Source organism: Vipera berus (assembly GCF_964194415.1).
Source record: "Vipera berus genome assembly, chromosome: 1".
Taxonomy (NCBI): domain Eukaryota; kingdom Metazoa; phylum Chordata; class Lepidosauria; order Squamata; family Viperidae; genus Vipera; species Vipera berus.
The window spans coordinates 303,214,036-303,227,213 of record NC_138202.1 but is presented as its reverse complement, the minus strand read 5'-3'; the positions used below and the strand labels follow the sequence as shown (position 1 = coordinate 303,227,213).

The 13,178-nt window shown below is 37.0% G+C and overlaps 1 protein-coding gene across 1 annotated transcript in view; it reads right to left on the bottom strand.

Moving 5' to 3' along the window:
• The window catches only part of WDR43 (WD repeat domain 43), a 31,712-nt gene that overhangs the window by 17,745 nt on the left and 789 nt on the right, over positions 1–13,178 (bottom strand). Inside the window, exons 2-6 of the mRNA XM_081314372.1 lie at positions 9,133–9,267; positions 6,954–7,072; positions 4,939–5,059; positions 3,471–3,610; positions 912–1,014 (exon numbers count right to left, since the gene is read on the bottom strand). Of these exons, the coding sequence (XP_081170498.1) occupies positions 912–1,014; positions 3,471–3,610; positions 4,939–5,059; positions 6,954–7,072; positions 9,133–9,267 (618 nt within the window). The remainder of the gene's footprint in view (positions 1–911; positions 1,015–3,470; positions 3,611–4,938; positions 5,060–6,953; positions 7,073–9,132; positions 9,268–13,178) is intronic.

The window sequence follows — 13,178 nt, the reverse complement described above, 5'->3', positions numbered from 1 at the left end:
TATGAATCATTTCAAGGGAAGTACCAGTTTAGATGGATATATGTAAAGCTAAGTAAAGAATTTTTATAGCTACAAATTCTTTGGGCAACTCTTGGTTAACTTCCTTTTCATTCTTCCTAGCATTATTCAAATTTTGGACAATGTACATGAGAAAACAGAAATATAAACCATTATTCCCTTTCAGACATAAAAAGCCACAATGTATAAACTCACTATGATTGTGCAGTATTTATTTAAAAAGGGACTATGAATTCTTCTGTTGGATGATTTACTTATCACACCAAGCCAGGAAGTCACAAACCATATTACCATGACATTATGTGTGATCTAAATCACTGTATTTGAGAAAGATAAATTCATCCTTTTCATTTTCACCATTTTAAAAAATTTATTTAAAAAAATTAAATGAATTTGAAAAATAAAAAAGAATAAAAACAAACATATAAAAACAAAAAAGAAAGCAAAAGATAACTGAACTTTAAATTGAATATACTGATTAACATGGAAGAAATCATTAACAGAACTATAAACAGAAACCAATTACATGTAGTCGTCCACTTACAACCAATTTAACAACTGAAGCGATTCAGTTAACAACTATAACAATGGGACAAAATTCACTGCTGCTTAGCAATGGAAATTTTGGGCTCAATTGCGGTCGTAAGTTGAGAACTACCTATATATAAAATCAATACCAAAAATTAGGGATCATCTAGAAATATGGTTCTATGAAAAAGAAAACCAAAACTAGAGATGGCATAAAACAGAGATCATTAATTCATTTTAATTTTGCCGTTAAAGCAGATTTTTTAAAAATCACCAGCTTTTAATTTACCTCCCAGAGTTATCTAAACTGGTTTCAACTGTTGCACCAGAAGATCAATGTTCAAAAAATAAGGTACATTTCTTACCTGTTCTTTGCTTTCTGATACTGTCAAGTCCATATGGATTGGTTCATCTGTTACTGTGAAACTCATTACAGCTTTCTTTTCTTTCCTGTCTGATCTCACCTGCCTTGAGGAAAACAGGACATGTTTTAAAAAATGCAAACATATAAATAAAAATGATTTTGGAGAGCAAAAGAACGTAAGTAATCCCCTGTTGGATTGGACTTCTAGCCAATCTACTACAGCAGTCTATTCCACAGTGGCCAACAAACTGCACAAAAAGTGGATAATAACCGATGATTTTTTTTAAAAATCAGTTTTTTTATTTAAATCAGATTTTTTTTTTATTTTTATCAAATTTATTTTAATAAAATGCTTTTGGAGTAAAACTCTATCCAATGATAGGTTTCTATTTAAGATACATTAATAATTTAGCTCATTCAGCATGAAATGGAGCTTAGTTATGAAGCATGAGGCTGTATATTCTGCAATATTTACATTTTTTGTAAACTCATTCAATGAATCCAATCTCTGCAAGCTGAGATAACATGCGCTGCATTGATGCATTCACAAAATTTCACAATGACCATGAAATAAATCATAAAACAAAGTTCAGGAATATTCCTTTATCCCATTGTTTTGCAAATCTATGCACAATACAAACTGCATGATTGTTTGAAGAAAAATGAATATGTACCAGGCTAAGTGTGAGAAGGAAAGGCAAGCAGTAAAAATGAAAGTGAAACCTTCTAAGCAGCTTATAAACCTCGTGATCTTTCTCCACATAGCCTGAAGTGCTTTATTCCTCCCTTGAAGAGCAAAATGGTAAAAGACCCAGTTTGGGAATATTTTAATCAAGTTCCTCTACCTACGGGTAAAGCAGGTATATGCGTGCAAAATGCAAACAATGCAACAAAGAGATGCAAGGCCTGGTGGCCCAATGAAACAACATCATGAGAAGTGCTGTGATGAAAGGACCATGTTTGAAGAGGCAGGACCTTCAGGTTGGTAAACTGTTTTTATTTCACCATATTTTTTAAGACTGCCATGAGGTATTGTTATGCTAAAGTCATAATTTGCAGGACCATCTGCTACCAGGAACGACTGCCCATTGCCCTGTGCGCTCACACAGGGAGGGCCTCCTCAGGGTGCCGTCGGCCAGACAATGTCGACTGGCAACCCCCAGGGGGAGGGCCTTCTCTGTGGGGGCACCTGCCCTTTGGAATCAACTCCCCTTGGAACTCCGGATGGCCCCGGATCTCCGTTCCTTTCGTCGCGACCTTAAAACATGGCTTTTTCAACAGGCCGACCTGGACTGATGGAAGGGAGGTTTTCTTAATTTTGTTTTATTGTGTTTTTAATTGGACTATTTATGGGATAATTTGATTTAATACCTTTTAATGTTTGTATTTTGTGTTTTTATCGTTGTTAGCCACCCTGAGTCCTTTGGGAGATAGGGTGGCATAAAAATCCCATAAATAAATAAAATAAAACAAAACAAAAATAAAATAATAATAAAATAATAAAATAAAATAAAATAATAAAATAAAATAAAATAATAATATATATCTGCTATTGTTACTGCATGGCACTGCATTTTTACAGAATATTCACAGAATAACCAAGAAATTCTCTTCTACAATGATATGGGCATCCTCCTGGATTCACAGCTCAGTTTGGAAGATCATATAGGAGCCGTGACCAGGGGGACTTTTGCCCAGATTCGCCTGGTGCGCCAGTTGCGTCCCTATCTGGACCGAGATGCTCTACGTACAGTCACTCATGCGCTCGTGACCTCCCGGTTAGACTACTGCAATGCCCTCTACATGGGGCTGCCCTTGAGGACCACCCAAAGGCTTCAACTGGTGCAGAATGCAGCCGCGCAGAGTTGTGATGGGAGTTTCCCGATACTTCCGTGTAACACTTCTTCTCTGCGAGCTGCATTGGCTTCCGGTTGCCCTCCAGGTGAGATTCAAGGTGCTGGTAATGACCTATAAAGCCCTAAATGGCTTGGGTCCGGACTATCTAAGGGAACACCTGCTGCCGGCATCATCTTCCCATCGTCCTGTGCGGCCCCACAGGGAGGGCCTTCTCAGGGTACCACCGGTTAATGAATGCCGGCGGGTTATTCCCAGGGGAAGGGCGTTCTCTGTGGGTGCACCTGCCCTATTGAACCAACTACCCACAGAACTTAGGACTGCCCCCGACCTTCGCTCATTTCGCTGGGACCTGAAAACTTGGCTCTTCTATCTGTTTGGTCCAGACTGTGGGGTTGTTAATTTAACTGGGTTTTAGATTTACTCTTGGGGCTTGAATTTGTTTTAATTGTTTTTAATTTTTTGTATTCATGGTTTTAACTGCCCTGTAAACCGCCCTGAGTCCTACGGGAATAGGGCGGTATACAAATCCAATAAAATAAATAAATAAAATAAATAAATATGCAAGTCTGTGGGTTAATTTTATATTATACGTATGCACTGCAGTGATCCACAAACCTCATTTATATCATATTTTTATTTCCTACTTTGGGACTAAAGATTATTATCAAACAGTGATTGTTAAGAGTTTGAAAAAAATACATACCACACACTGAGTAACCGGTCATGCATTGCTCCAGACAAGAAATAGAGGCCTGTAATTCCATCAAACGGTTGATTTTCAGCTGGAGGCCACATTGTAATGAACCTAAGCACTGAAACTGCTGTAGCATGTCCTGTGAAATGCTGAAGAGGAAATGTCATTTAAACTGATCAGGAAGACATAGTGTTTAAAATGCATAGAAAAATCCAAAGTTGAGATTCTATATCCTGACAAGAATCCATTAGCCCCCAAATAGAGTCACACAAGAAACTCATTTTAGGGAATGAATTTAGCTTCAGAATAAAAAAGCAGCATGGATGGAAGGGAACTCTTTTTAAATATAATAACAACCAGGAATTTAAATTTTCTGTTGAGCTAAACGAAGAGTGAAATTGATAATTTATTTTCTACCACAAAAAAGGCAATTACTTCTACTGGGCTGCAACAAGACTTTTGAACACTGATTTCCAGTAGACTAAGTCAATAATGTGATAAATTGATTCTACCAATTATTCTTTCAGATTTCCATGGAAGTTAACATTAAGCAGGATTTGGGTTTAAAAATTCACCAAATGTCTCAGAATAACAAGAAACTGGTAAACATTTTTACCCAATGATATGGTATATGCAGAGAGCATTACAGTAGTGACCAAAATTGTGAAAACCTTTTGGGAAAAGTGTACATTTGAGGTTTAATGGCCAATAACACTTTTTTGGGTAGTTCCATAAAATTATATATCAATGGAAAGATAATTTAATCAAGAATGTAATGCAATAACCTTTATGAAGGATTTGCTATTAGAATAGCAGTTATAAAGAAAAGTGAAACATGTAGAAAAAATAAGATACAAAAATTATCACCATAGAAAAACACAAGATATACAAAAATTATCACCAAGGAAAAAATGAGATGTGCTTCCTTTTTCTGGTTATTTGGCTATAACTTTTCATAGAATACAGATAATTGAACAAACCTTGTTGCATTACATTCTTAAATTATCTTTCCACTGATAATTTTTTGGTACTACTCCAAAAAAAGTGGTGTTATTAGCCATCAAACCTCAAATGTACACTTTTCCCAAAAGGTTTCCACAATTTTGGCCACTACTGTATATTCATAATCATTGTTAACATAAAATACTGTAATGGTAAAAATAATTATCTTTTCCAAAGTAGTGGGTTCAAGAATTAGTAATTCTTTCATTATTAACAAACACCAAGTTAGATATCATTCCTGCGATATATACAGCAATAGTATAGATTAAGGTTGTCAAGTACTGCTTTGGGCAGTGCTCAGACACAGCCAAGGAATTTCATGTCCTCATTCAACTGTCAGCCAGCTGAAACCACATTTTAAAAGTATCATCACAGCAAACTGACCAGCAGTCTCCAACTATGCTAATATTATGAAATAAAGCAATTCATTAAGGAGTTAGGATCATTTAGGTTCACTGTGTCTCTGAATACTTACTCTATAGACTTCTTTGGTCTCCAAGTCCCACAGTTTGATAGTTCGACCTGCTGAAAGTAGTACTTTTCCATCTGGACTGATGCACAATGCGCTCACACTGCTGTTATCTCCTTTCCATTTACTAAGGAATTTAAAAAAATTAACTAAAAATTACTGTAATGAAGGCTTATTTAATAAAGGCTAAAAGAAATAATATATAAATATATATCTATAAGTTGGAAAATAGCACTTGAATGTCTTAAATCACTAAGACTTTGATTTAGAATCTAAACCCAAAATATTCCTTGAATTGGTAACTTCTGAGCAGCCAGAAAAATTCAACCAAAGAATGAAGGTACGTGTTAAGCTGCTTTTCCATTATGTTTCAGTAAGAAGGACATTTATAATTTTGGCAGCATGTACACAATATCACTGTTTTAGAAATTATGCTTATTCACAAAATTACTCTTATAAACACCCACTCCATTTAACTAAAGGTTAGTGTTCTCAATGCGAACTTTGTAGGCCCTTAAGACATTTCTGAAAATACATGGAATACCAGTCTTTTAATTGGATTCCTAACATCTAGATTCTTATTTAACATTTTAATTCACTGTGTGTTATAGTTTATATCCAGAGGTTTGAAAAATATTATGATGTGTCTACTTTCACTACCTTTAAAGATATTCTGTCCAACCAACTCTTATTTTAACATTTGAGAAATTAAAGAAAAATGTGTGTAATTCTGGACTTTTTCAAATGTGTACTTGCCGTGCTATTATGACTTGAAGACAGCCTGCTCAGACAGCCAAGAGAAAATTATCCTCACTAGGTATCAGAAGTGAATGAAACCAATTGGATATCATCACAGCAGGTTATTTGTTTTTTGCTTGAAAGTACTTGGAGACTGATCTTTTGAAATTAATAAATGAAATAGGCCAGTTTGTTTATGCAATTTTTTTGTTTAGTGTTTTATTCCTCATAAATAACCAGTAGTTCGAAGAATAGTTTCTATACAATAGTTTCTATACAATTTCCTTCCTTTACTGCTAACAAAAAGTAAAGATCATAAACAGATGGGGTTTATATACCTAACAATGGCTTCAGGTTTTAGTACTGGATTTTATATTACATCTCAGTAAGATGTTATCTACAATGTGGCTTTTGTCTCTTGCAACTTTAAGGTATTTTCCCCTTACAAGGTAAACTATGAGCAAATATTTATTACACCTTGATTTAAAGCATTAGATATATTCATGAAGCTCACAGGATATTTGCATATTCATTATATTATAATGCTAGCTTAGTTAATTGTTCCACTGGGTTGAAAACATATCTAAATTTAAATAAAGGAATTGGGCTGCTGAATAAAAATTGTTAGGATTCAAGCACTTTAAATGACAAAGCAATCAAATTTTACTAATTCAAAAACATCCATATATATGGGATTAATCACAACGAATGGTTATTTCTCTGAAAATGGAAGTATATAGGAATTTTCTTTGGTGGTGGCAAATGTCATGAATTATTTCTTTCCTGATTTAATCTATTTCAAAAATTCTGAGGGACCACAGTACCTGTAATATACGCTGATCCAGTTTATCCAACCGAGTTGGCATGCTTCTCTTCAATTAAGCTTTATCACCTGATGGGACTTAGGAAGCAGATTTTCTCTGTCACAACACCTGCCTCTATGACCGCAGCCCCCCCCACCGAAGTCTGTACTACCCCTAACCTGGCCTTGTTCAAATGAGCCCTTAAAACCTGATTCTTAACCTTGGGTTAGACTGAGAGGCAGTCTCTTAATGGGATTGCTGTTATGTTTGAGACAATGTTTCTTAATAATATCTGTAATGTTATTTTCCCATTGTTTTTGTAAATTTAAATATTATTTATAAGCAAATAATATTCATTTTAATGTTTGGAGATGAAACATCTTACTCATTCTTTACATTACATTACTCAATTCTACCTACACTGATCTGATGATAGCAAAACAGAAATTCTGAGACACTTATATATTCGGCCAGACTCACCACTTCACTTTACATGTCTGCCCGTTCCATTCCACAATATGTTTGTCATCTGAACAGCTATATAAACAACCATTGTCCTGATGCCACCGTATGCAGTTTATTTTACTGTCATGCCCATTCTAGGTAAAAAGAAAAGTTATTGACCAAAATGCTTTACAGCTAGTCCTCGACTTACAACCATCTTTAAATCCCCTAAAATTGCCCTCCCAAACTAGCCCACTTTTACCACATAGTTGCAAGAAAAAGTATGTGAACCCTTTGGGATTACGTGGAGTTTTGCATGAATTGGCCATAAAATGCGCTCTAAACGTCATGCAAGTCACAACAATAGAAAAACACAGTCTGCTTAAAATAATACTAAACAAACATTAGCTGTTGTCATGTGTTAATTGAACATAACATGTAAACATTCACAGTGCAGGGTGGAAAAAGTATGTGAAGCCCTAGCCTAATGACTTCTCCAAGAGCTAATTGGAGCCAGGAGTGAGCCAACCTTGACTCCAAGCAGTGTGATGATATTGGATGTGTTGCTGACAGCTGTCCTGACCTTTAAAAACACACACCTGTTTTGGGTTTACTGGTCTCAAGAAGCACTGTCTGATGTGAACCATGCCTCGCAGAAAAGAGCTCTCAGAAGACCTACGATCAAGAATTGTTGACTTGCATGAAGCTGGAAAGGGTTACAAAAGTATCTCCAAAAGCCTTGATGTTCATGTGTCCACGGTAAGACAGACTGTCTACAAATGGAGAAAGTTTAGCACTGTTGCTACTCTCCCTAGGCGTGGTCATCCTGTAAAAATGACTGCAAGAGCACAGCGCATAAAGGTTAATGAGGTAAAGAAGAATCCTAGAGTGTCAGCTAAAGACCTACAGAAATCTCTGGCACATGCTAACATTTTTGCTGACACACCTACAATAAGGAAAACATTAAATAAGAATGGAGTACATGGGAGGACACCACGGAGGAAGCCATTGCTGTCCAAAAAAAATATTGCAGCACGTTTGAAGTTTGCAAAAGAGCACCTGGATGTTCCACTGCACTACTGGCAAAATATACTGTGGACAGATGAAACCAAAATTGAGTTGTTTGGGAAAAACACACAAGACTACGTGTGGAGAAAAAAAGGCACAGAACACCAACATCAAAACCTCATCCCCACTGTAAAACATGGCTGAGGGAGCATCATGGTTTGGGGCTGCTTTGCTGCCTCAGGGCCTGGACAGATTGTTATCATTGATGGGAAAATGAATTCCAGAGTTTATCAGGACATTTTGCAGGAAAACGTACGACCATCTGTCCGCCAACTGAAGCTCCGCAGAGGATGGGTGATGCAACAGGACATTGACCCAAAGCACACAAGTAATTCAACAAAACAATGGCTTCAACAGAACAGAATACGCCTTCTGGAGTGGCCCAGAGTCCTGACCTCAACCCGATTGAAATGCTGTGGCATGACCTTAAGAGAGCGATTCACACCAGACATCCCAAGAATATTGCTACACTGAAACGGTTTTGTGAAGAGGAGTGGTCCAAAATTACTCCAGATCGTTGTGCAGGTGTGATCTGCAACTACAGGAAACGTTTGGTTGAGGTTATTGCTGCCAAAGGAGGGTCAACCAGTTATTAAGTCCAAAGGTTCACATACTTTTTCCACCCTGCACTGTGAATGTTTCCATCTTATGTTCAATTAAAACATGACAACAGCTAATGTTTGTGTAGTATTATTTTAAGCAGACTGTGTTTTTCTATTGTTGTGACTTACATGACGTTTAGAGCGCATTTTATGGCCAATTCATGCAAAACTCCACGTAATCCCAAAGGATTCACATACTTTTTCTTGCAATTGTAGGTAGGTTTTAAGAGGCAAAGTCACCATCTTTAGATGCTTTATTTCTGAAAGCACCAGTTTTATATCTTACGTCTCCTAACTCAAGACAGAAAAATATCTTGAGTGTCTTTTTTTACACTGCAATATTCCTGGCACATTGAGGACTATAAAAACTGAAATAAGTAACTTCAACCACTTTGCTAGTGTTACCATCACTCTGTAACGTCAGACAATTAAAAAAAAAAATCACACTATCCCCAGACTGAAAGAACTTTGCACACCTCAGCTTTACTTTAACAACTTTAAGTCAAATATCTCTTAACAGAAAAATAACGCTATGTCATACTTACTAGTTTACTTTGTAATTCTCCTTTCACTGTGCTGTATAATAAAATCCCGCCAACAGCAGTACCAATAGCCAAAAGATCTAACTGTTCAGCTGTTTCTACAACTTCAGATTTCCTCTTCTTCCTTTGAGGACCTTCCTGTAAGAGTTAAAATAGTCTGGATATTAAATAAGAATTTTACAAAAGTATATTCAAAATTGTCAGGAGTATAAACATAGAATCCTCATGCCTTTGTATGCTTTGAAAAGAGTGCTGAATTGCTCTATCAACATAATCCAAGCTCAAACCTAATAGTCATCTTTATCTTGTTAAAATCCAGCTAATATAAAGAACCTTCAAATCTGCTGAGCAAACATGAACATTCATCACGCATGATGATCAGTGACCATAAGTATTGATTTAATCTGATATAATAGCCTTATTAATAGTACTTAGGCACAGTTCAAAATACTCAAAATCATTTTTTTCCAACTAAGGTGCCTTGCTCTAGTAACAGTAACCTATTTCTGCAACAATAGCAGTCTAATGAGTTGTTAGAAAACTTCCTTTTTCTTCTGTATCTAACTGAATCATCACTTCTCTTTCGGAACCTATTAATTCTCCAAGAGTATCTTTTGTAGACAATACTTCTTCCTACTACTGTTCACAACAGGTCTACCAGCCCCCTTTATTTCCATCTCCCTCTGCACTGATCACTGCAAATATATTTCTCATCTCCTATATGTTTTAAATTAAAATTACTTCTATCTCTGACTTCCAGTTCCAACTCTTGAGCTCCTATATAGTTTACTATACATTTGGAATTAAAAACTATGGAAACCACAAGAATTATACTTTGTAATTTCTCCAAACCATCTCGGCCAAAAAAAACCTACATTTCAAAGATCTTAGATCAACATGTATAAAAGTTCATTGCTTCAAACATACCAACACTTCAAATCTCTCAAAACTTTACATCTAAGCTAAAAGGCATAACATGAATCTGTTTCAAACATATCTCCCAAACTCAGTTTGACTGTTACACAAGTAATTCAGGGTCTTCTGATTCCACATCTTGCTCGTTTCAATGGCTTTTCTACTTTAGTTTACCTCCATATCAAAACTGGAAACCACAATTTGAAATAAATTTTCAATTCTGATTTTAAATAATGCCCAAAATGTTGTTTCACAACCATAGGTAGACCCTATGATCTCTTCCTCAAGGATGGCCGGTTTACGTCTACTTCTCTTTCCTCATCATCTGGAGGGAAGGCCTTTGCTACCTGCATACAGCTCTTTGGTATATTTTTGCCCTCTGTTCTTGATGCCTTGTTGGTACAACAGTTCTTTCCCTTGTTTTTAATTAAGATTTTATGGGCAATAAATGGTGCTTGGCTATTTTTGACTAGTCTTTTACTTCTTCCCATTTGCCTGCCACCTTGGTTGGTTTTCTTTACTTTCTCTTGATGGTTTTATTTGGGAGAAAACTTGCATTTCTCCTCTGGCTTCTTGTGTGGTATGTGTTCTTCTGCAATTCCAATAATGGTTGATTGAATTTCCTGCCACAGTTCATCAGGTGTCTTCTCAACAGTGTCCAATAGATCAAACCTCCTTTTTCACCTCAACTATATACGTAGTACAGATTTTGGAGACATCAAACTTCTTTGGAGGCACTGCCTTTTTGATGCTGCATAATTTTACTTTAATCTTTACCATCAATAGCTAATTTGAACCGCAATCAACACTTTGATATGGCATGGGTCATAGTCAACCTGATTATGGTGAAGTCCATTTGGTGAGGTCCAAATACTTAAGTGGTGATTGTGCTGTTTGAACCATGTATTCAAGATCCTAAATTTGACAATTCTTTCACCTAGTCCAAACCAACCAGTGATGCCTGTGTCCATCTGTTTGCCAATTTTTGCATTAAAGTCAACCTGGATGTAAACAATGTCTTTTTTGGGCACTTGTTTTGTAGTTTCTTGGACCATGGCATAAAAGCCGTTTCAAGCTCTGCTGCAGTTGCTGTTGGGGCATAGATTTGGACAATTGTGAAGTTGAGGGGCTAAGCACAAATTCTGATGGTCATAATTGTGTTACTGACAGGTGAGATGCTTTTCACTGCTCTAGCAAATTTTCTACTTACAATAAATGCCTCTCCATTTGTTTTCCTGATATTATGTCAGTGTAGCTCATTAACAACAAGATCAATCTCCAATCTGATCATTTCACATTTGACATCTAATTTACTGACTCACTCCTCTGATGTTCCACGTGGCTACCCGATGTATCTCTGAACAATGCAGACATGTTTCTGCAGTGGCTGCCTCAGCAATTGGGATTCCTCTTGTCTATCGTTGGGCACCCTATCTAGATGTTTGACATCATTTCCACAGAATTTTCTTGGGTCTTTCTCCATTAAAATGATACATTTTACAGTATCTCCTAGTTTTGATAGCTGTAAGAAGTACAATCCAACAGTAAATGGAGGGCAACATATTGACTGTTTGAGACTTAAATATAATGAAAATTGTATTAAGTTGTGAACATGAACACTGGATTTTAATATTTGCACATGAAGGTTTTTTCACAAGTAACAAACTTTGCACGCCTGAAATGACACAGTAATTTTATAAACTTTTAAGATCTGCAACACTTTTTTTAAAAAAAAGTGGTAATACACAGGTAAAGTTCAAGTGACAAAAATTTGGATACAATGCAGGAACATGCACTCTTTTCATTACAATCCTTTCCTTTTCAGGAATGTTTACTGAGCAAATGCTCCTTTTTATTTATATGTTTAAGTCCCCTTTGATAAACTAGCAAGCTTTTCTCTCATCAGTAACAATCACTTTCAAGCAACACATACAGGATTGCAATCTCAACATAACAGCAGTACTCCCACAATCTCACTTTTAAGAAATACTTTATTTTGCCACTTTATATCTATTGAAATAAAAACAGATGCATAAGGATCTTGAATAACTAAAGAGTACCTGTGATTAATAAGCTTAACAAATATTCAAAAGCATTTTGTCTGAATTTATAAACAGATGTTATACATTACTTTTAAATACTCTAATTAACTCTATAGACTTTTCAAGTCTGATAAGAGTGGAGAAATGTAAAATACTTTTCAAAGTACCATATATTTTACGAAAAAATAAAAGAGCACAACTGAAGTAGATCTGAATATGGGTGCATGCATGCGCTTCCGCATCACAAAGAGTCAGGTAGCCAACTCAGAATGATATATAGGCTTTACACTCTAAATCCCTCCCCCTAAATTGGAGTCACTGAAGAGGTCACTTAGGCTTACAGCTGGAATGGAGACCAAACCTAAAAGATGCCTTTAGGAACTCCAGTCTAAAAACAAAACCCACTTCTAGCTACACATTTCTGGTCAGCACTAAAACTGCAAATGCTGCAAAATGGAGCTTTGTTGTGAGCACCTACGTGCCACATCAATCAGTCTGGATGCCAAAGTTATGAACAAAGTGGGAAAGGTGGCCACTAAATCGGAAGCGCAGCTCGTCCTTGGTAACGCGCAAATAACTAGGCCCACGGCAGGTTTCGACGTGGCTTTCCTTTTCTTAAGATCGATGCTCTTATCTGCTTAATTTTGCACGAAGTAACCCCGGCTGGGGAAGGAGGAGAATTAAATCTCTTTTTTTAAGAAAGAGAGCGCCGAGGCCACCAAGTCAACGAGTGGCGTGAACCCGGAGGCACATTTGAAAGCAGCAGCGTCTTCCTTTTCTCTTCTTCGGCCTCCATGTGACGGGGAGAGGCGGAGCCGGGAGAGCGAGCGAGCGAGCGAGCACACACACGTGCTTGCTTCGGCCCTGGAGAATCCCGGTGGGGACGGGGGGCTGCTTAACGGAGGCGCCTGCAGAAAGGCGAGGCCATCGGGGAAGGGGAAAAAGTAGCTGTGCAGATCCGTCCTCACGCGCTTCTCCGTCCTTAAGGAAAAGCAGGAGGCCCCAAATTGCACGTGGCTCCAACTGCACGCGAAGGGAGGGGGGGAGAAAGCCCGCACGGATTGCTGTGATTTAATCCCAATTAGGAGAAGA